This window comes from Triticum urartu, chromosome 5A, assembly GCF_056163025.1.
Source record: "Triticum urartu cultivar PI428250 chromosome 5A, HENAU_Tu73, whole genome shotgun sequence".
Classification (NCBI taxonomy): Eukaryota; Viridiplantae; Streptophyta; class Magnoliopsida; order Poales; family Poaceae; genus Triticum; species Triticum urartu.
The window spans coordinates 323,228,809-323,253,730 of record NC_141877.1 but is presented as its reverse complement, the minus strand read 5'-3'; the positions used below and the strand labels follow the sequence as shown (position 1 = coordinate 323,253,730).

The 24,922-nt window shown below is 46.5% G+C and overlaps 1 protein-coding gene across 1 annotated transcript; it reads left to right on the top strand.

Annotated features, from left to right (window-relative positions):
- The first annotated feature begins 2,399 nt into the window (after nucleotides 1–2,399).
- Nucleotides 2,400–5,309, top strand: LOC147971240 (uncharacterized). The gene is made up of 5 exons (XM_087522753.1): nucleotides 2,400–2,924; nucleotides 3,024–3,061; nucleotides 3,793–3,852; nucleotides 4,773–4,847; nucleotides 4,946–5,309. The coding sequence occupies exons 1-5, from the start codon at nucleotides 2,588–2,590 to the stop codon at nucleotides 5,057–5,059; spliced, it is 624 nt and encodes a 207-aa protein (XP_087378879.1). The 5' UTR covers nucleotides 2,400–2,587; the 3' UTR covers nucleotides 5,060–5,309.
- Nucleotides 5,310–24,922: the final 19,613 nt, after the last annotated feature.

The following is a 24,922-nucleotide window of genomic DNA, read 5'->3' as shown; positions in this document are numbered from 1 at the left end:
AACTTGCGCTCATATATACACGCATACATTCACCCCTATGAACGCGCACACACACACCCTACCCCTATGAGCACCTCCGAAAGACTGATCCGGCATATCACCTTGAGATTTTACGAAGTCACCATAGGCGCCCCGCAGTCGAAGGGAACGTCTCCTCCCACTGAACGCTCATCGTCGAAAATCCTAAAATAAATCCAAAATAAATGCAAGCACCGGGACTTGAACCCTGGTGGGCCGTGAATACCACTGTCCACCTAACCATCCAACCACAGATTGGTTCACAATTCCTTTCTGTTTATAGTGATGCTCTTACAAAGACTTCTTTGGACGATAGCCCAACCTCCCCTCCATCTAGGGGAAGATAGCTCTTCCTCTAAACCTTCTCCTAAAAATGCCATGTCAGAGGGCCATCGTCGGAGTACGCGGCGCTGCCACCATACTCACTGCGCCGCCACCGCCAAACCATCGTTGTCGCGACCCGACTGCCCACCATCAACAACCACCATTTGCCCGCCTGCTGCTTCGACCACCGCGTCGCCATTGCCGACCATCCCGTCGCCCGCCACCGCCGACTATCATTCATCCTTGTCTGCTCAGCGGTTGTGCCACCGGCAAAAAACCATTTTTAGAGTCTGTATGCGGACTTGTCGAAGATTCGCACTCGCGACCCTTCACAAATGTTTTTGTTTGAAATTCTTACATGCAATCCTTCACAAACGTTTGATTTGTCATGGTTAAAAATCTAACGTCTGGCAGTTAGCACTGCCGGAATAATATGAACACACCATACAACCATTTAGAAAAAGATTTTAAGGGAGGACTTGTCACGCTCAATATGTGACTCTATCCTAAAAGAACTCGTAGGTCCCACCAAGAATAGAAACGCATATAGGAGACGCTTTTGCAAGGTGGATATCATTATATCGTACCATTACATAATAGTTTGATGTACTCATGTCACCTTGTAAAAACGTCTCCGATATGCACTTATATCTTTGATGGGACCTACAAGTTCCTTTAGAATAATTACATATTAGGCGTGACAAGTTGATATCAAAGCCAGGTTATTTAGTTATGAAATAAATCATTTTTGCATGTCATCTCTTAATTCCGAAGACCGGTTCCCTGTTCCCTCTATTTATAGCGATGCTCTTACACAACGCCGCCAGCCCCGTCTTCTTCCCGCGTAGACATCGCCTTGTCCACCCCGAGCTGCTTCTGTCCCGCTACCGAAGGCGACGCCCCCGTCCTGCTTTGCCTCCTCTCCCTCATTGGGGTATCTCAGTTCCTCCCCTCCCTCGTTCTGCTCTCTTGATGCACGCTGCCACAGTGCCACTGGGGCGTATATGTGGGATGATGCGCGTGCTCGCTGGTGTGTGTTCTAAAATACGAGCGATGGCTCCATGATTTTGTTTGGATATACCCAACTTCCCGTGCAGCTGATAAAGGGAATTTGACAGGGTAGTCATGCTAGAACTGTTGGTTTTGCTACGCTCCATACATTATTTTGATGCAACTTAACAGTTGAATGATCATTGCAGGGTGTTAAATTGTAGCATAGTTAATCTTCTATTTCTAAATAGCTAGCCTCCACTAGTATATTTCTCTGCACATTCACCTCAATATTTGATAGCCATCCGATCGAAATTGTGTGACATGTACTCATATGTTACTTCTTTGCATTAATCCATCCATGCAAACCATGCCACCCAATCAGGTTACGCATGTCTTTTATAGGGGGAATCAAGTCATGAATGCATGTGAGTCACAAGTTAATTTTATTGCGTTAATTTTACCATGGTCATGGATGGCATATGTCATGGAAAGTTGGAGCAAAATATATAATTCATGCTTGCCATTGTGTTAGGTTCAATTAAAAAAATATCTTTGTTAAAATCAGATACTTTGTAGGTTTTATTGTTTTAAAAATGTAAAGCCCAAACACACTTGCATTTGTTTTCCATTAGTTTTAGTTGTTTTTAAGCACCTTTTAATGCATTTCTTTTAATGTGGTTCCTGCGGCAATATGTGGGGCATCATCCAGTTCAAAGAAATATTGGGGGCTTGGGTAGTGATATGAGCTCATTATTTTGGTTGTGCTTATTTTTCTCTCAAGCAAATTTTGTCGTGAATTTCACTGCAGATTGCTGATCTCCACTTGTTAGTTCTTATTCGATATTTCTCCCATCATATGATGCTCTAGCTTATCTATATGGCAAGATAAAATAGAGCTGACATGTTGGATGGTGCGCTGGATTAGTGTAGCACCTCTAATTGCATGGTTCATCCGAGTGTTAGGTGCTTGCTTATAAATTCTTGCAAATTGCAAACTTCCATAGATAAAATGTGGTCTATATGGGCAAGATAAAAAACATTGTGATTCCGCCACCAAAATTCTGCCTATCTGCTGCTGTCGTTTGCAAACTGATTTCAGGTTGCACCATACAACTGCGCAGGCTGAGGCCACCATAAAAATCGCTGACCCGCAAACCTCCTGCCTTGTTCCCTGTGATCCGCCGAAGCAAGAGCCAGCCGAAATAATCTCTGTCCCTGTTTCATCACTCGGTTCCACCCCCCTGACGGTAGGATGCAGAACCCTGGCGGCAATCATCCTGCTCCAGCCGCAGCAGCGCCGGGCAAGTCCAAGTCGTCTGCGCAGGGTGCGGTAGTGGCCTCGGGCCATAGCCATCAGCCCTCCCCAGCCACGCCTGCGGCTGCCAAATCCAAGTCCTCGGCCACGGCAGGGGCCTCCGGCCACTGTCATCACTCCTCCCCGTCCATGCCTGTGGTGGGCAAGCCCAAGCCCTCAGCGCATGCCTTGGCACCGGGCCAGGCGTCCATTTCTCACCAACCACACTCCGTCAGCGTTGCTGATGCAGCTGCATCGAGCCTTAAGCGCAAGCGTAGCGTCTTCCAGAAAGACCGTAAGGCCTTCTTCTGTTTTCTGAACTGTGAGTTCTTTTCTGTTTATTTTTCTCCTTAAGTTCCATACTTATGGTTTACTTCTATTTGTATTCTTGCAGTGCAGCACATGATGTATGGGTTTGGGGACGATCCAAATGTAAGTTGATCCATGACCAATTCTCTCTTTATTTTTCGGATAAGAAATCTGTAGAACAGAATGCAATCAGTGTTGTCTACTTAGAAATTCAGGATGCAACGGGTGATAACTGACACTTTGCAAGAAGGATTGTAGCAAACACGGCGTGGGTTTACCATGTTAATATTTAATGGTTGAAATATCTTTAGATAAAGTAAAAGGGACATAACTGGAAGCGGTACACATTTTCTTAGACTGTGTTTATCAATGATTTTTGGTTGTTGTTTAGCTTACGCCTTTGCAAGCAGACAACAACCAATCCCTATCAAGTGTCAGTTCATATGGGGATAGTGGTCTCATGCAAATCGACAAGGAACCTCATAAATTATGCATGTTGTTCATCTATGTTATGTTAAATCTGTGGAAGGAACTGCTAATATTTTGGTCATGAGTAGCTACTGGTCATTTGGCCTAACCGGATGCCTTTCTGTTGGGCAGGTCCTAGAGAAACCCATAGTTTTTTGCCAGCTAGCATCTATTGCCTCTCATTTCTTTTCGGCACTGCTGTGTGGGCAGCCTGACATGCCTTGTAATAATTTGTTTTCACTCTTTGCATAATAAATAAATAGGAAATGCTCCTACCAAGGATCTCAAAAAGGAATAAGACAGTACAATGAACACGTTCTCATTCTAAAGCTTAGGCGTTCTGCACTTAAGATGCAAGTGACTTCATCTTTTCGCTGGTTTTGCAGCCACTTCCTGAAACAGTTGCACTTGTGGAGGACATTGTTGTAGAATATGTTACTGACCTCGTAAGTTTTTCTTGCATTTGTACAACTATGCAATTTCTGTTTGGCGAGTGCATCTGCACCTTGGTGTGAACAGTAAATCAAATAAAATAGCAAAAAAATCTGATGTTTTTTAGCATCCAAGATGCTCCATTGCGCGATGTGTGTGCAAAAATTTGTGATTTTTGGACATTCAAGGAGTTTGTGGCAAAAAAAAAATCTGTGAAAGAAACTTTGAAAAAGAACACTGTTTGGACCCGATTTTTCCCTTTTTGCCTAGAGGTCCTGGAATGTCCAAACACCATGAAAATTTGCACACTCCTTGTGCACCTGAGCATCTTTGATGTAAAAAAAATCAGCATTTTTTTTCTTTCCTTTTGTGAATTTATTGTTCATCGGGTGCAGATGAGCCCGGGCTCAGACGCTAATTGCCTATGTTTGGCCTGCTAAGATTATACTCCCTCTATAAAGAAATATAAGAGCGTTTAGATCACTACTCATAAGAGCATTTAGATCACTACTCGAGTAGTGATCTAAACGCTCTTATATTTCTTTACAGAGGGAGTACAAACTATTCGCACATAGAAAGGTTTTGTTGAGGGTTGCGTGATCTGTTGAACCATTATTCTTCTTTTCACTAGAGTCCATTAAGTAAACTGAGGAAGTTTTGGCTAGATGCAAACAGATACGATTAGGTAACTGATTTTCTTGATTAAGCATCTTGCACTGTACGATAGTGAGTCAATGTGATTTTGAATAAATGTAGCGTAGACAAATGAGCACCATCTACCTGACACAACTTTCAACACAATCCATTCATGTTTAACCAAGAAATCCAGAGTCACGGCATATTTAGCCAGTTATGCAAGTTTGTTTATAATTCCATAGTTTTTTTTAAGATTAGTTAATGGTTCCATAGCTGAGTGAATCCAGCCTTTTCCCAGGTCCACAAGGCTGAGAATGTGGCTTCAAAGAGGGGAAAGCTCTTGACAGAGGATTTTCTTTACCTTATCAGAAAGGTATGTTTCTGAATTTCACAAGAGTATGTGATTTCCTCTTCACTTGTGCCACCAGAGTTCGCCAAAACTAAGCATTCACACTTCACTTGTTTATGTAGGATATGCGGAAATTGCACCGCTCTACTGAGTTACTCTCCATGAATGAAGAGCTCAAGCAAGCAAGGAAAGCATTTGATGTGAATGAAGAAACACTAGTAGTAACTAACGAGTGATACCTCCTTGAGGAGCCACAGAGACTTCAGTATCTGCAATATCCCACTAACTTGGTCATACGATGCATATTTGCTTCAGTTGGATGCCAGTCAGCATCCATTATGTTTGCAGAAGTTTGTTTCCTGTCAATTTGGCGTCAGGTAGCACTTCCCACTGTACTTAATGGATGATTGTATGCTCCGCTCAGTCATACTAGGCACTAGAACATGAAGCGCACCTGTTAATCTTGTACTCTCTCCGTCCCGTAATGTGAGACGCTTTACTCCTATAAAGGATGTTGTAGTACTCGCCTCCTGAGGGCATCCTCGGTTGTGAGTGTCCCCTGCGCTGTTCGATCCACGCGTGTCTTGTGCCGCTGGCTCCTTGCGCCCCCTGACGTCCGATCTTCATGGGCACTTCTCACCCAGCCGACGTTCTTGGGGTCCATGACGGGTGGGCTGCAGGGGAAACGTATCCGGTGCACCCACACTTATGGTGCTACCGATGCACCGGATGTCATACATTATTTTAAAAAATCTGAAAAATTCTAGCACATTGACAAAACACCAATGTATGTCGTCACAAAGTTTCGTATAAAAATTTGAAATATTTTTTGAGATACAAAAATGACAAAATTGACATCAGTGTAATAATAGGCCAAATCTAAAGCCCAACTTATGTTATGTACTATTCAGTGTTGAATTTGTTATTTTTTGCTTTAATAGCTGTGTTTTGATTTTTCACTTGAAATTTTGTGAAAATCTACATTAATATTGTCTGAATGTGCTACATTTTTCTCAAAAAATTTCAAACATTTAAAATGTGCAACTTGAGTTCGGTGCACCGGTAGCACCACAAGCACCGGTGCACCAGATATTCTCCCGGGCTGCAGGCATGCCTGGGGCCACATTTTTGTGGTATATCATGTCTTTTCTCTGCGTGGCCATTTCCTGTGTTGGGTAAGAGCAGATATCGTTCTGTCCTGCGTGGGCATGAGCCTCTTTCCACCACTAGGCTTGGAGGGGGTTGCTAAGCGTGTGTTGGGTCATTTTCCTCGGTCCGGTACACGGGTTGTACCCGGCTCGGTCAGTGGTTCTCGGTATTCCATGGACCAGAGCCGCTGCGAGTACTCTGCGTGGGGATAGCCAGGGAGGGTTCTCGGTTTGCGCTAATCTGAGTCCCGGGGTCGGCCATTTCTCGGCGCTTGCCGGATTCTAGGCGTTTGCCGAACCAGACGCGTTGTGTGTGTGCGGGGGGGGGGGGGGGGGGGGGGGGGGGGGGGGGGGGGGGGGTCCTTGATATCTTTGGGGAGGTTATTCGGCTTGCACATAGTTGCGGTTGCATTGCACGGGAAGTGGATATGTTGTGTGCTTGGTCGATACATTGTTTGACTGTTTGTTTGTCTCATTGTACTTTGCCATCATATGTCATTGCTTTTTGGGGTGTTCTATCTCTGCTACTAGCCCCGTGGCCACGTGTTGTGTGGTGGGTTTAATCGTTTTGCTTGCCTGCGTGGTCACATTGCTCGCATGTCTTTTTCTTAAGGCGGTTGTGTTTTTCTTTGCATTTGTTATTTTATGTCGTGCGTCGGGCGTCACACACACTGGCCTACCTCTCGCTTCACTTTGTAGCTCCTGGTTCGTCCAACTTTGTCACTGGTGATGATGTTCTCGTCGGCCGGTGTGTCGTTTACTCCTCCCATCGATTGAGGATTGGATATTTTCACACTTACTCGTGACTGATGGACACCACACACACTAGCCTACCTCTCGCCTCGCTTTTGCAGCTCCTGGTTCGTCCAACTTTCGCTGGTGGTGATGTTCATCGTCGGTCGGTGCACCATTTGCACCTCCCATCAACTGAGGTTTTGATATTGTTCCGCTTGCTTGTGACTGATATGTGCCTTTGCTCACCGTCCCTCTCATATCCTCTTTTTTAACGAAAGACTGTAAGGGAGGCCCCTTATAATATAATTCGTGCAAGAAACCCAAATTGCAAGTATCATGTCTTGAACTTGGGTGCGTGGGAAGGCATCGATCCCTTTCCACCACTAGGTCATGCCTTAGTTTGCTCTCCTCTCTACGTGTTAGCAGATGTTCGGGTTGGTTGCTCTATTCTTCGGTTCTGGTTGTTCTTCTCTCTTACTCCTCACGTTGCCTAAGGTTTAGGTTTGGTTTGCCTCTTATCCATGCTCGATTCAATTTTACTTACCGTGCTCTTTTTTCATGTAGTTGCCTGCAGGTTTTGGAGGCATAGGTTTGTTGTTCGGTTGTATATGGTTCGTTGAGCTTTGTCGGTTGGTGAATGCAGCTCCGAGGCACCCAAAACCGAAGGCACCTATTCGTTTGCTCTTCTTTGCTTCATCAGCCGCATCTATTTGCTCCTCCCATCGGCTGAGGTTTAGGTGTTTTCTGGCTTGCTTGTCATTGATATGTTGCCTTCGTTCGTCGTCCCTCTTCTCTCTTCATGTTTGCAGGTGTTCGGGTCGGTTGCCTTCTTCTTTGGTTTTCGTTGTGTTCTCTTCTATTGGTGTCTTTTTCCTTCCACTCATGGCACCAGAAGACACCAGACTCTATAATGGGTACTGCACAATTTGAAAGTTCTTTGTGTTGTTTCCTCCGTTTATCTTTTTGTCATTTTTTACACTCAAGAATGGAAGTTATGGCAGATGCATTTAATATTGTGTTTTAAGAAAGGTTCACTCAAGGATTTAACCATCCACCATGTCTAGAATTTTGACGTTGTTTCATGCAAGAGATTATTCAAAACAAAGAATTAGGCGTGCATTACAAATATGGTTTGAACACCCATCTAGGTTATGATCTTGTGCTAGGGTGTGAGCTATGGACTCTTCTTCCATTTGGAAGCAACCTCATAGATGGGGGAGGCTTCAGGTGCTTCGGTTTCCATGCCCACACCTTGGACGAACACGTGTGTGTCCTGGATGCGGGATAAGGCCACACTTTGAGGATCAGCGTGAGCGTGGAGTCCATTTCTTCCCATGACACCATGTTCACTTGCTCAAAGTAGGCGAGAGCGATGGGACACCGGGAGTGCTAGGCGGCTGTTTCGGCCTTATGGCGCTTGTCTTGCTCGACCCACTCGGAGTACTCCCAAGCTATCTCCCAGAGCCCTCTCTCAACGCGGTCCTCTTTAGTTTCACCGGGGAAAGGGCGGGAGGAGGCCGCGCTGAGAGTGGCATGGTCTATGGGGGTGACTATGGCGGCGAGTTTTGCAACGATGATGATGGGTTAGGCCATGCTGCATTTTTTGCCGCCGTCGTAGTCCGAGGGGAGGGGGTATATAGGTGCAAAGCATAACAGTGATGGGTTTTGGCCTCGGGGTGGCATTGGCTCTAATGGTATGAACCATATCATTTTGGGTGTCGGGGTTGTGTTCGCTCTAATGCGTTGGCTACCAGCTTGTTGGTTCACCACGACGTTGATGATTCCAATTTCTTACCACTTTTTACCTTTTGTTTTGCTTCGTAGTTTTAGATTTTTTTTCTAGATTTTATTGCACTCGTGCACACCTTTTTGTCCATTTTTCACCAGGATCCCAACCACAAGGAGTTTTGAGGCATTAGGAGGAAAGCCCAAGAATATGGGGTAAAAATCACGTTAATTTGTGTGATAGATGTTGGGAAATGTAGCATGCAATTTTAAAAAAATCCTACACTCATGCAAGATCTATCTAGAAGATGCATAGCAACGAGAGGGGAAGAGTGTGTCCACGTACCCTCGTAGACCGAAAGCGAAAGTGTTTGACAACGTGGTTGATGTAGTCGAATTTCTTCTCGTTCTGACCGATCAAGCACCGAACGTACGGCACCTCCGATTTATGCACACGTTCAACTCGATGACGTCCCTCGAACTCTTGATCCTGCAAAGTGTTGAGGGAGAGTTACGTCAGCATGACGGCATGGTGACAGTGATGGTGAAGTGATCCACGCAGGGCTTCGCCTAAGTACTACGACAATATGACCGGAGGCATAAACTATGGAGGGGGGCGCCCCACACGGCTAACATTTGTTGTTGTATGTTCTAGCGGTGCCCCCCTCATATATATATATATATATATATATATAGGTTGGAGGGTGTGACGCCCTCGATTCAATCGTACACTAAGGACTGACGGGAAAATATCACAACACAACTCTAGACACAAATTAAAAAAAATACAAGCTTTATATTACAAGCCAGGGGCCTCGAGGGCTCGAATACATAAGCTCGAATACACAAGAGTCAGCGGAAGCAACAATATTTGAGTACAGACATAGGTTAGACAAGTTTGCCTTAAGAAGGCTAGCACAAAAGCAATATCGATCGGAAAGGCAAGGCCTCCTGCCTAGGAGCCTCCTAACTACTCCTGGTCGTCGGCGGTCTCCACGTGGTAGTAGGCATCCTCGGGGTAGTAGCAGTTGTCGGTGGGGTCGTCTGTATCCTGGGCTCCACCATCTGGTTGCAACAATCGGGTATGGGGGAAAAGAAGTAGCAAAGCAACCGTGAGTACTCATCCAAAGTACTCGCAAGACTTACATCAGATCTAAACTAAGTATGCATCTGTATCAAAGGAATGGGTTGTATCTGTGGACTAAACTGCAGAATGCCAGAAGGGAAGGGGAAAGCCTAGCCTATCGAAGACTAGCATCTTCTGGAAACCACCATCTTGCAGCAACAGGAGGGAGTAGAGTAGCATAAAGTAAAGTAGCAATAATGTTATCAACCTCGGCCAGAGATCCTTTCTTGACTCCCTGTGAGAAAGCAATCCCAGAGCCATACTATTCATTTCTCATCACAATCCATTTCTCATATCCATTTCTCATATCCATTTCTCATCTCAAGTATCCAGTTCTAGTTGTATCGATCGGGATACAACTCCAAGTGTCCGTTACCGTAGGACAGGCTATCGATAGATGTTTTCTTCCCTGCAGGGGTGCACCAACTTACCCACCACACTCGATTAACTCCGGCTGGACACACTTTCCTGGGTCATGCCCGGCCTCGGCCAAACAATATGCCCCAACCCGACCTAGGCTTAATAGAGAGGTCAGCACGCCGGACTAAACCTATGCCCCCAGTGGTCATGGGCCATCTCCCCGGGAACTCCTGCACGTTGCGTGGGCGGCCGGTGAGCAAACCTAGCTACCTCCTTCAAAAAGGTAGGTGCTTACCAGTCCAACCTGGCGCGCGCCGCTCAGTCGCTGACGTCTATTAAGCTTCGGCTGATGTATACGACGCAGAACGCCCATACAATGCCCACGTGATGGTTAGTGCTATCAGGCCAGAGGCCCCTCGGATCAAATATCCAAATCGTAGTGGATAAGGAACGCGTGGTAACAAGCAGAGACTCACAAAAGATGTGACCCCGTCGCCCCGTCTCGAGTACTTGCGGCAAGGGCTAAGAATGCACGGCCACGCCTCTTAAGTATCTCGCGGGCACCTTCCAGGTCAACCCGACTCCACATCACTCGCTATTAAGCTCGCGCGGGTACCCCTCAGGGCCGACCCGTCTTTAGTAACATGGTTCAGTGTAAAGTCATAGTAACCATAGTAATTGTGTGTCTAACACCAAAGAGGAAACCCGACGAATCACCCTCGGAGAATTCCACTCAATGTTATCATCAAGGTGAACGTAAGAGGATCCACCCTCGAGGTTCACACTTGAGGGGTTGCACGACAGAGCCGTGACGGAAGTGGTTAAGGAGGAAATCACCCTCGATGACCTTGACCGTATAGCTACACTACAGATATCTCATTAGGAGTGATGTAAGAGGTTCCACCCTCGGCACTCGATGGTAACTCTGCAGAGTCGTACAACTAGGGGGGTTACATGCGGTGTCGGGGCTTGGACGTCGATCACGATGATCGAGTCATCGAACATAAAGCAGGCAACTGGGACAAGGTGGGGGTCACTGATGTATCTCTAACCAACCTATGCTAAGCAGTTTAGGATAAGCAGGTAAGGTATGAAAGCAGGTAACAAAAACAGGCTATGCATCACAGTAGGATCATACAGAAAGCAGTAGCAGTTCTAATGCAAGCATGAGAGGGAAAGAAATGGGCGATATCGGAATGCTCAAGGGGGGTTTGCTTGCCTAGTTGCTCTGGCAAGTAGGGGTCATCGTCGATGTAGTCGATCATAGGGGCGGCATCGGTCTCGGGGTCTACCGGAGAGAAGAGGGGGAAGAAAGAGTAAATACATAGCAAACAATGCATCACAAGGCATAACATGGCAATAAGATGTGCCGGGTGTGACCTAATGTATGGCTACACGATAAAGGTGAAGGGGGAAAACAACCGGGAATGTGTTCCCGATTCCGGACCTGTGTCAGACAGATGACTGGAGGGGGAAAGTTCCATGTTCAGATAGTTAGAGGCATCTGACAGGTATGTGGGTAGTGTAATCGGGTTCGTCTCGTCGTTCTGAGCAACTTTCATATATAAAGTTTTTTGATCCGAGCTACGGTTTATTTTCTATGATTTTTCAAAGTTTTAAACATATTCTGGAATTATTTAAAATAACAGAAAAGAAAATATGGCGTCAGCATGACGTGTCGATGACGTTGGCAGTCAACAGACTTGCTGACCAGGTCAAACCTGTCCTGTGGGACCCACATGTCAGCCTCTGTTAGTCTAACAGTGCATTAAACTAACAAACCTAGGTTAATTAGCTACTGGACCCCACCTGTCATAGACTAGTTAGCTAAACTAATTAGTTTTAATTATTAAAACATTTTAATTAGTTTAATTTACGGTGGGGCCCGCATGTCAGTGCCATTAGGCGGCCCAGTCAGTAGTTGACTGGGTCAACCCAGTCAACTGGGCCATCAGGGCCCACTGGTCAGCGATCTAGGGGCAGGGCCCACCTTGCCACGTCGGGTCAGCGCCGGAGAGAGCTCCGGCGAGCCTCTCCCGTGGCGGCCCTTCGCCGGAGACGGCCGGAAGACGAGCACAGGGCTCCGTTTCACACCCAGCCAGGTGCGTTCGAATGAGGACGGTGTCGCGCGTCGAGTGGTGGCGGTAGCGCGGCCGGAATCATCGCCGACGATGAGCAGAGGCAGTGGCGCGTACGGGTGCTCGACGGAAACGGCGCTACGGTGGCTCAAATCGGACGCGGCTAGGCTCGTTCGGATGCGGGAGAAGCGGCGCATCCAACTGCGACCTTAGCTCGAGCGGGGGCGGGTTGCAACGACGACGGCGTCGAGCGGGGCGGACGGCCGGAACGGGCGTTGGCGGGGATCGGGCTACGGGGCACGGGGAGGGGCGTGCACGTGCGCTTTGGTCTCCTGGGAACACCAGGAGCATGGCAGAGGCCTCAGGCGAGCGTGACAAGGGCCATGGCCACGGCCATGAGCTCGTCGGCGGCGAACAGAGCTCGGGCGTGGCAGCAGCTAGCTACGGCATGTGAAGGGGGTAAACCAAGGGGAGCAGGAGACAGAGGAGCTCACCTAGCGGCACGCACGGTGGCCCTTGAAAGATTAGGAGCAGCAGGAGCGTCGGGAGGAGGAAGATCGCCGGTGACCGAGGTGGAAAGGGGGCGGCTTGATCTGTGGCCTGCGGTGCTCCTCGAGCTAGATGGCGAGGCGTAGACGAGGTAGAGGTTGCCGGCGCGTCTCGTGGACGTTCTGGCGAGGCGCGGGGTGGCCGGTGGCCGCGGTGACATGGAGAACGGCGGCGGCCGTGCTCGGAGGTGGACAGAGGAACGAGGGGGGAGGCGAGGAGGAATCTGCCGGGGAGAGGGAGAGGCGGAGCGAGCAGGCGAGTGGGGGGTGGCAGAGCAAGTGGAAGGGGAGCCCGAGGCGTCGAGGGGATCTTTATCCCCCTCGTCGACGGCGAGGTGGTTCGGTGGTGACGCGCGGGCGTGCACCCCTCGGTCGGTTGAACAGGGGGAGGGGAGAGCGACCGGGGAGGGGTAGTTGGGCCAGCCTGCTGGGATGGACCGAAGCCCAAGGGGAGGCCAGGGGCTCTCCCACCCCTTCTCCTTTTCTTTCCCTTTTTCTTTTTCTTTCTTTTTAAGCTTTTTCTGCTTCAGCTATTTTAGGCCGCATAGGCATTATGCAAAAATGTTGGCTCACCACCAATATTACTTGTGGAATATTTGGCACATGATGAACATTTTAGTTTTCATGTTTCAGCATTTTGAATTTCACTCATAATTTGAAAATGAATTCAACTGGAATTTGAAAGAGAGAGGAGACAATGATGATCAAACACTTATTTAGCAAAATGATTAACTTAACCCCAGGGGTTTGTTGGGGATCGTAGCAGAAATTCAAAAAATTTCCTACGTGTCACCAAGATCAATCTAGGAGATACTAGCAATGAGAGAGAGGGAGTGCATCTTCATACCCTTGAAGATCGCTAAGCGAAAGCGTTACAAGAACGCGGTTGGTGGAGTCATACACGCAGCGATTCAGATCGCGGTCGATTCCGATCTAAGCGCCGAACAACGGCGCCTCCGCGTTCAACACACGTACAGCCCGGTGACGTCTCCCATGCCTTGATCCAGCAAGGAGAGAGGGAGAGGTTGGGGAAGACTCCGTCCAGCAACAGCACGACAGCGTGGTGATGGTGGAGGAGCGCGGTACTCCAGCAGGGCTTCGCCAAGCACTACGAGAGACGAGGAGGGAGAGAGGTAGGGCTGCGCCTTGGGAGAGAGAGACTCGTGTGTTGTGCAGCCCCAAAACCTCCACTATATATAGGGGCAAGGGCAGGGGGAGGCGCCCTAGGGTTTCCCCTAGGGGGGCGGCGGCCAGGGCAGATGGGATCTCCTCTTTGGGTGACTTGGCCCCCAAGCCAGGAGGTGGGAACCCTAGATGGGGCGCCCCAAACCCCCTGGTCACGTGGGATTAGGTGAGGGGGGCGCACAACCCCTTAGTGGGCTCGTTTGCCCCCTTCCCTTGGCCCATGAAGCCCCCCAACACTTGTCGGGGCTCCCGAAACACCTTTCGGTCATGCTGGTCATCACCCGGTACCTCCGGAACACTTCCGGACTCCAAAACCCTTCGTCCAATATATCAATCTTCACCTCCGGACCATTCCGGAACTCCTCGTGACGTCCAGGATCTCATCCGGGACTCCGAACAACATTCGGTAGCCGCGTACATACTTTCCCTATAACCCTAGTGTCATCGAACCTTAAGTGTGTAGACCCTACGGGCTCGGGAATCATGCAGACATGACCGAGACATCTCTGTGGTCAATAACCAACAGCGGGATCTGGATACCCATGTTGGCTCCCACATGTTCCACGATGATCTCATCGGATGAACCATGATGTCAAGGATTCAATCAATCCCGTATACAATTCCCTTTGTCTACCGGTATAGTACTTGCCCGAGATTCGATCGTCGGTATCCCGATACCTTGTTCAATCTCGTTACCGGCAAGTCTCTTTACTCGTTCCGTAACACATCATCACGTGATCAACTCCTTGGTCACATTGTGCACATTATGATGATGTCCTACCGAGTGGGCCCAGAGATACCTCTCCGTTTACACGGAGTGACAAATCCCAGTCTCAATTCATGCCAACCCAACAGACACTTTCGGAGATACCCGTAGTGCACCTTTATAGCCACCCAGTTACGTTGTGATGTTTGGTACACCCAAAGCATTCCTACGGTATCCGGGAGTTGCACAATCTCATGGTCTAAGGAAATGATACTTGACATTAGAAAAGCTTTAGCAGACGAACTATACGATCTTGTGCTAGGCTTAGGATTGGGTCTTGTCCATCACATCCTTCTCCTAATGATGTCAATGACATCCAATGTCCATGGTCAGGAAACCATGACCATCTATTGATCAACGAGCTAGTCAACTAGAGGCTTACTAGGGACATGTTGTGGTCTATGTATTCACACATGTATTATGGTTTCCGGTTAATACAATTATAGCATGAACAATAGACAATTATCATGAACAAGGAAATACAATAATAACCATTTTATTATTGCCTCTAGGGCATATTTCCAACAGTCTCCCACTCGCACTAGAGTCAATAATCTAGTTCACATCACTATGTGATTGTAATGAATCCAACACCCATGGGGTTTGTTCATATCTTTCTTGTGAGAGAGGTTTATCAGTCAATGGGTCTGAACCTTTCAGATCCATGTGTGCTTTACAAATCTCTATGTCATCTTGTAGATGCAGCTACCACGCACTACTTGGAGCTATTCCAGATAACTGCTCTACTATACGAATCCGGTTTACTCCTCGGAGTCATCCGGATTAGTGTCAAAGTTTGCATCGCCGTAACCCTTTACGACGAACTCTTTTACCACCTCCATAATCGAGAAAATTCCTTAGTCCACTAGTTACTAAGGATAAGTTCGACCGCTGTCATGTGATCCATTCCTGGATCACTCTTGTACCCCTTGACTGACTCATGGCAAGGCACACTTCATGTGCGGTACACAGCATAGCATACTATAGAGCCTACGTCTAAAGCATAGGGGACGACCTTCGTCCTTTCTCTCTCTTCTGCCGTGGTCAGGTCTTGAGTCTTACTCAATACTCACACCTTGTAACACAGCCAAGAACTCCTTCTTTGCTGATCTATTTTGAACTCCTTCAAAATCTTGTCACGGTATGTATTCATTTGAAAGTACTATTAAGCGTTTTCTATCTATCCTTATAGATCTTGATGCTCAATGTTCAAGTAGCTTAATCCAGGTTTTCCATCGAAAAACACTTTTCAAATAACCCTGCATGCTTTCCAGAAATTCTACATCATTTTTTATCAACAATATGTTAACAACATATACTCATCAAAAATTCTATAGTGCTCCCGCTCACTCCTTTGGAAATACAAGTTTCTCATAAACTTTGTATAAACCCAAAAAATCTTTGATCATCTCATCAAAGCGTACATTCCAATTCCGAGATGCTTACTCCAGTCCTTAGAAGGATTGCTGGAGCTTTGCATACTTGTTAGAATCTTTCAGGATTGACAAAACCTTCTAGTTGTATCACATACAACCTTTCCTCAAGAAAAACCTCGAGGAAACAATGTTTTGACATCCTATCTGCAATATTTCATAAATAATGCAGTAACTGCTAACATAATTCCAACAGACTCTTAGCATCGCTACGAGTGAGAAAGTCTCATCGTAGTCAACTCCTTGAACTTGTCGGGAAACATCTTAACGACAAGTCGAGCTTTCTTAATGGTGACACTTACCATCATTGTCTGTCTTCCTTTTAAAATCCATCTGCACCCAACAGCCTTACGACCATCAAGTAGTTCTTTCAAAGTCTATACTTTGTTTTATACATGGATCCTCTCTCGGATTTTATGGCCTCGAGCCATTCGTCGAAATTCGGGCCCACCATCGCTTCTCCATAGCTCGTAGGTTCATTGTTGTCTAGCAACATGACTTCCAAGACAGGATTACGTACCTCTCTGAAGTAGTATGCATCCTTGTCGACCTATGAGGTTTGGTAGTGACTTGATCCGAAGTTTCATGATCACTATCATAAGCTTCCACTTCAATTGGTGTAGGTGCCACAGGAACAACTTCCTGTGCCCTGCTACACACTAGTTGAGGTGATGGTTCAATAACCTCATCAAGTCTCCACCATCCTCCCACTCAATTCTTTCGAGAGAAACTTTTCCTCGAGAAAGGACCCGTTTCTAGAAACAATCACTTTTGCTTCCGGATCTGAAATAGGAGGTATACCCAACTATTTTTGGGTATTCTATGAAGATGCATTTATCCGCTTTGGGTTTGAGCTTATCAGCCTGAAACTTTTTCACCTAAGCATCGCAGCCCCAAACTTTTAAGAAACGACAGCTTAGGTTTCTCTAAACCTATAGTTCATACGTTGTCGTCTCAATGGAATTGTGTGGTGCCCTATTTAAAGTGAATGCGGCTGTCTCTAATGCCTAACCCATAAACGATAGTGGTAATTCGATAAGAGACATCATGGTATGCACCATATCCAATAGGGTATAGTTGTGATGTTCGGACACACCATCACACTATGGTGGTCCAGGCGGTATTAGTTGTGAAACAATTTCCACAATGTCTTAATTGTGTGCCAAACTCGTAACTCAGATATTCATCTCTATGATCATATCATAGACATTTTATCATCTTGTCACGACAATCTTCAACTTCACTCTGAAATTACTTAAACCTTTCAATAATTCAGACTTGTGTTTCATCAAGTAAATATACTCAGCATCTACTCAAATCATCTGTGAAGTAAGAACATAACGATATCCACTGCGTGCCTCAACACTTATTGGACTGCACACATCAAAATGTATTACTTCCAACAAGTTGCTTTCTTGTTCCATCTTACTGAAAACGAGGTTTTTCAGTCATCTTGCCCATGTGGTATGATTTGCATGTCTCAAGTGATTCAAAATCAAGTGAGTCCAAACGATCCATCTGCATGGAGTTTCTTCATGCATATCTACCAATAGACATGGTTCGCATGTCTCAATCTTTTCAAAAATGAGTGAGTCCAAAGATCCATCAACATGGAGCTTCTTCATGCGTTTTATACCAACATGACTCAAATGGCAGTGCCACAAGTATGTGGTACTATCATTACTATCTTATATCTTTTGGCATGAACATGTGTATCACTACGATCGAGATTCAATAAACCATTCATTTTAGGTGCAAGACCATTGAAGGTATTATTCAAATAAACAAAGTAACCATTATTCTCCTTAAATGAATAACTGTATTGCGATAAACATAATCCAATCATGTCTATGCTCAACGCAAACACCAAATAACAATTATTTAGGTTTAACACCAATCTCGATGGTAGAGGGAGCATGCGATGCTTGATCACATCAACCTTGGAAACACTTCCAACACATATTGTCATCTCACCTTCAGCTAGTCTCCGTTTATTCCATAGCCTTTATTTCGAGTTACTAACACTTAGCAACTGAACCGGTATTTTAATACCCTCGTGCTACTAGGAGTACTAGTAAAGTACACATTAATATAACGTATATCCAAAATACTTCTGTTGACCTTGCCAGCCTTCTCATCTACCAAGTATCTGGGGTAGTTCTGCTTCAGTGACCGTTCCCCTCATTACAGAAGCACTTAGTCTCGGGTTTGGTTCAACCTTGTGTTTCTTCACTAGAGCAGCAACTGATTTGCCATCTCATGAAGTATCCCTTCTTTCCCTTGCCCTTCTTGAAACTAGTGGTTTAACCATCAACAATTGATGCTCCTACTTGATTTCTACTTTCGCGGTGTCAAACATCGCGAGTTGCTCAAGGATCATCATGTCGATCCATGATATGTTATAGTTCATCACGAAGCTCCAATAGCTTGGTGGCAGTGACTATGGAGAATCATCACTATCTCATCTGGAAGATTAACTCCCACTCGATTCAAGCGATTGTAGTACTCAGACAATTTGAGCACATGCTCAACGATTGAGCTTTTCTCCCTTAGTTTGCAGGCTTAAGAAACTTGTTAGAGGTCTCATACCTCTTGACATGGGCACTAGTCTGAAGTCCCAATTTTAGTCTTTGGAACATCTCATATGTTCTGCGACGTTTCAAAAACGTCTTTGGTGCCACAATTCTAAACCGTTAGTATTACGTACTGAACTATCACGTAGTCATCAAAACGTGTATGTCAGATGTTTCCCAACATCTACAGACGATGCTCGAGGTTCAACACACTGAGCGGTGCATTAAGGACATAACCCTTATGTGAAGCAATGAGGACAATCCTCAGTTCACGGACCCAGTCCGCATAATTGCTACTGTCAACTCTCAACTAAATTTTCTCTAGGAACATATCTAAAACAGTAGAACCAAAGCGTGAGCTATGACATAATTTGCAAAGACCTTTTGACTATGTTCATGATAATTAAGTTCATCTAATCAAATTATTCAATGAACTCCCACTTAGATAGACATCCCTCTAGTCATCTAAGTGATACATAATCCGAGTCAACTAGGCCGTGTCCGACCATCACGTGAGACGGACTAGTCATCATCGGTGAACATCTTCATGTTGATCGTATCCACTGTACGACTCATGTTTGACCTTTCGGTCTTTCGTGTTCCGAGGCCATGTCTGTACATGCTAGGCTCGTCAAGTTAACCTAAGTGTATTGCGTGTGTAAATCTGGCTTACACCCGTTGTATGCGAACGTTAGAACCTATCACACCCGATCATCATGTGGTGCTTCGGAACAACGGACCTTAGCAACGGTGCACAGTTAGGGGGAACACTTTCTTGAAATTATTGCAAGGGATCATCTTATTTATGCTATCGTCGTTCTAAGCAAATAAGATGTAAACATGACAAACATCACATGCAAATCATAAAGTGACATGATATGGCCAATATCATCTTGCGCCTTTGATCTCCATCTTCGAGGCGCGGCATGAACACCATCGTCACCGGCATGACACCATGATCTCCATCATCGTGTCTTCATGAAGTTGCCTCGCCAACTATTACTTCTACTACTATGGCTAACGGTTAGCAATAAAGTAAAGTAATTACATGGCGTTTTCATTGACACGCAGGTCATAAATAAATTAAGACAACTCCTATGGCTCCTGCCGGTTGTCATACTCATCGACATGCAAGTCGTGATTCCTATTACAAGAACATGATCAATCTCATACATCACATATATCATTCATCACATCCTTTTGGCCATATCACATCACATAGCATACCCTGCAAAAACAAGTTAGACGTCCTCTAATTGTTGTTGCATGTTATACGTGGCTGCTATGGGTTTCTAGCAAGAACGTTTCTTACCTACGCAAAGCCACAACGGTGATGTGCCAATTTCTATTTACCCTTCATAAGGACCCTTTTCATCGAATCCGATCCGACTAAAGTGGGAGAGACAGACACCCGCCAGCCACCTTATGCATCAAGTGCATGTCAGTCGGTGGAACCTGTCTCACGTAAGTGTACGTGTAAGGTCGGTCCGGGCCGCTTCATCCCACAATGTCGCCGAATCAAGATAAGACTAGTAACGGCAAGCAAATTGAACAAATCATCGCCCACAACTACTTTGTGTTCTACTCGTGCATAGAATCTACGCATAGACCTAGCTCATGATGCCACTGTTGGGGATCGTAGCAGAAATTCAAAAAATTTCCTACGTGTCACCAAGATCAATCTAGGAGATACTAGCAACGAGAGAGAGGGAGTGCATCTTTATACCCTTGAAGATCGCTAAGCGGAAGCGTTACAAGAATGCGGTTGGTGGATTCGTACACGCAGCGATTCAGATCGCGGTCGATTCTGATCTAAGCGCCGAACAACGGCGCCTCCGCGTTCAACACACGTACAGCCCGATGACATCTCCCATGGCTTGATCCAGCTAGGAGATAGGGAGAGGTTGGGGAAGACTCCGTCCAGCAGCAGCACGACGGCGTGGTGATGGTGGAGGAGCGCAGTACTCCAGCAGGGCTTCGCCAAGCACTACGAGAGACGGGGAGGGGGAGAGGTAGGGCTGCGCCTTGGGAGAGAGAGACTCGTGTGTTGTGCAGCCCCAAAACCTCCACTATATATAGGGGCAAGGGCAGGGGGAGGCGCCCTAGGGTTTCCCCTAGGGGGAGGGGGGTGGCGGCCAGGGCAGATGGGATCTCCTCTTTGGGTGACTTGGCCCCCAAGCCAGGAGGTGGGAACCCTAGATGGGGCGCCCCAAACCCCCTGGTCACGTGGGATTAGGTGAGGGGGGCGCACAACCCCTTAGTGGGCTCGTTTGCCCCCTTCCCTTGGCCCATGAAGCCCCCCAACACTTGTCGGGGCTCCCGAAACACCTTTCGGTCATGCTGGTCATCACCCGGTACCTCCGGAACACTTCCGGACTCCAAAACCCTTCGTCCAATATATCAATCTTCACCTCCGGACCATTCCGGAACTCCTCGTGACGTCCAGGATCTCATCCGGGACTCCGAACAACATTCGGTAGCCGCGTACATACTTTCCCTATAACCCTAGTGTCATCGAACCTTAAGTGTGTAGACCCTACGGGCTCGGGAATCATGCAGACATGACCGAGACATCTCTGTGGTCAATAACCAACAGCGGGATCTGGATACCCATGTTGGCTCCCACATGTTCCATGATGATCTCATCGGATGAACCATGATGTCAAGGATTCAATCAATCCCGTATACAATTCCCTTTGTCTACCGGTATAGTACTTGCCCGAGATTCGATCGTCGGTATCCCGATACCTTGTTCAATCTCGTTACTGGCAAGTCTCTTTACTCGTTCCGTAACACATCATCACGTGATCAACTCCTTGGTCACATTGTGCACATTATGATGATGTCCTACCGAGTGGGCCCAGAGATACCTCTCTATTTACACGGAGTGACAAATCCCAGTCTCGATTCATGCCAACCCAACAGACACTTTCAGAGATACCCGTAGTGCACCTTTATAGCCACCCAGTTATGTTGTGACGTTTGGTACACCCAAAGCATTCCTACGGTATCCGGGAGTTGCACAATCTCATGGTCTAAGGAAATGATACTTGACATTAGAAAAGCTTTAGCAGACGAACTATACGATCTTGTGCTAGGCTTAGGATTGGGTCTTGTCCATCACATCATTCTCCTAATGATGTGATCCTGGTATCAATGACATCCAATGTCCATGGTCAGGAAACCATGACCATCTATTGATCAACGAGCTAGTCAACTAGAGGCTTACTAGGGACATGTTGTGGTCTATGTATTCACACATGTATTATGGTTTCCGGTTAATACAATTATAGCATGAACAATAGACAATTATCATGAACAAGGAAATACAATAATAACCATTTTATTATTTCCTCTAGGGCATATTTCCAACAGGGTTACTATAGCATCATTACACCGGGGTGTTACAACTCTCCTCCTCTAAAAAAAATTCTCGTCCCGAGAATTAAGAGGTAGAAGGGAACAGATCGGGGTATTCAGCACGGAGGTTATCCTCGCGTTCCCAAGTGGCTTCATCTTTAGAATGATTTGACCATTGCACTTTGAGGAACTTGGTAACCTTCTGGCGTGTTTGACGTTCAGCTTCTTCAAGAATGCAGATCGGATGCTCCTTGTATGTGAGATCATCTTGCACTTCAATCAGTTCCGGATCCACTTCATGTTCCGGATCCTTGAAGCATCGACGAAGTTGCGACACGTGGAAGACATCATGGACGTGAGAGAACTGAGGTGGCAACTCCAATTGATAAGCCACTAGTCCACGACGGGCGAGGATGCGGAAGGGACCAATGTAGCGCGGAGCTAGCTTACCCTTGACTCCGAACCGATGAGTGCCTCTCAAAGGAGTGACACGCAGATAAGCTTGTTCACTAGGTTGATAAGTTGAACCCCAGTGTTTCCGGTCATAGTTGCTCTTCTGGCGGGACTGGGCCGCCTTGAGATTATCCCGGACAATGCGAACCTGCTCTTCAGCTTGTTGAATAATGTCTAGACCAATGAGCCTCCGTTCCCCAGTTTCTGACCAATTCAGAGGGGTTCGGCGCTTACGTCCATAAAGCACTTCAAAGGGTGCCATCTTCAAGCTGGCTTGATAGCTGTTGTTATAAGAGAACTCCGCATAAGGGAGAGATTCTTCCCAATTCTTGCCGAAAGAAATAACACAAGCTCGAAGCATGTCTTCATGGATTTGATTGACTCGCTCAACTTGGCCTTGGGATTGGGGATGATAAGCAGTGCTCCAGGTAATATGAGTTCCCATTGCCTCTTGGAAAATATCCCATAACTTCGAAGTGAATAAACTGCCACGGTCTGAACTGATCTCCTTCGGAATGCCGTGGAGTGACACAATTCGGGAGATATACAAGTTTGCTAATTGACTAGCAGTGATAGTCTCCTTGACTGGCAGAAAGTGAGCGACCTTCGAGAATTGGTCGATGACGACAAAGATAGCATCGTTACCTTTCTGAGACCTGGGAAGGGCAGTGAAGAAGTCCATTTGGATCTTATCCCACTTCCATTCAGGAACCGGAAGCGGTTGTAGAAGTCCGGTCGGTTTCTAATGTTCTTCTTTGACGCGACGACAAACGTCACATTCTTCAATATATCGAGTAATGTCTTGCTTCATATTAGACCACCAGTACTTCTGACGGATGTCTAGATACATCTTGGTACTTCCCGGATGAATAGAGAGAGGGGTATCATGCGCTTCTTTCATCACCTTCTCTGTCATAAGCTCGAACCGGGGTACGACAATGCGATCTCTGAAGTATAAGGTTCCATCTTCACAAAGTGAGAAATCTCTGGATTTCTCTAAGGCAAGATCCTTTTTAATCAAATCCACGTGAGCATCTTTGGCTTGAGCAGACTTAATTGCTTTCAGCAGAGTTGGTTCCAGGACAAGGTTATTCAGAGAACCTTGTGGAACTAGTTGAAGGTTCAGCTTGCATAGCTCTTCATAAAGGCGGGGTTGAGCTTTGAAGACCATGTGATTGTTGCAATAAGACTTACGGCTCAGGGCATCGGCCATTACATTAGCCTTACCAGGGGTATAGGATATACCACAGTTGTAGTCAGCAATAGCTTCCATCCATCGCTGCTGACGGAGGTTCAGATATGGCTGAGTAAATAGGTACTTCAGACTCTGATGATCGGTGAAGATCTCGCAACGATTACCCAGAAGGTACTGTCGCCATAGCTTCAGTGCATAGATAACCGCAGCAAGCTCGAGGTCATGAACTGGGTAGTTCTCTTCATGAGGACGCACTTGATGGGAGGCATAAGCAATCACTCTGCGCTCTTGCATTAGGACACAACCTAATCCTTGACGTGAAGCGTCGCAATAGATGACAAAGTCCTTGCGAGAATCAGGGGAGCAAGCACTAGGGCAGATGTCATCTTGTCTTTGAGTGCCTAGAAACTTTCCTGACATTTGTCTGTCCAATCGAACTTAACGCCTTTGTGAAGCAGTTTGGTCAATGGCTTGGCGATCTTGGAGAAGTTCTCTGCGAAGCGGCGACAATAGCTGGCTAGACCGAGAAAGCTTCTGACTTGCTTGACAGTCTTCGGAGGGGTCCAGTCAAGAATAGCCTGAACTCGCTCTGGGTTGACGGCAATGCCATCCTTGGATATTACATGACCAAGGTAGGTGACTTCGGGTAACCAGAATTCACACTTGGAATACTTAGCATAAAGTTGATGTTCTCGAAGCTTCTCTAGAACAAGTCGAAGATGTGCAGCATGTTCTTCTTTGTTCTTTGAATATACCAGGATATCATCCAGATAGACTACGACGAACTTGTCGAGGTAATGCATGAATATGTAGTTCATCAGACGAGAGAATGTGGCTGGGGCATTGGTCAAGCCAAAAGACATGACGGTGTACTCGTAAGAACCATAACGAGTTACGAATGCGGTCTTTGGAATATCCTGTTCACGAACACGGATCTGGTGGTAACCCAACCTCAAGTCGAGTTTAGAGAATATTGATGATCCAGCAAGTTGATCATACAGATCATTGATCCGAGGAAGGGGATATTTATTCTGAATTGTAGCTTGGTTGATAGGACGATAGTCTTGGACCAAATAGTTCGTTCCATCCTTCTTCTTTACAAAGAGAGAAGGTGCTCCCCAAGCTGAGGAACTTGGACGAATGAAACCACTACGAAGTGATTTGTCGATTTCCTCCTTAAGTTCAAGGAGTTCGTGAGGCGGCATCTTGTAGGGTCGTTTGGCAATAGGAACGGTGCCTGGTTTCAAATCAATGACGAACTCGACAGCCCGGGCAGGGGGTATTCCTGGAAGTTCTTCCGGGAAGACATCGAGGAAGTCGCAAACAACTGGAATTTTTTCAATTCCCTTAAGAGGTGCTGCGTTCAATGCATTCAAGGCATAAAGTCGTGCTTCAGCATTTTGAACAATCTGAG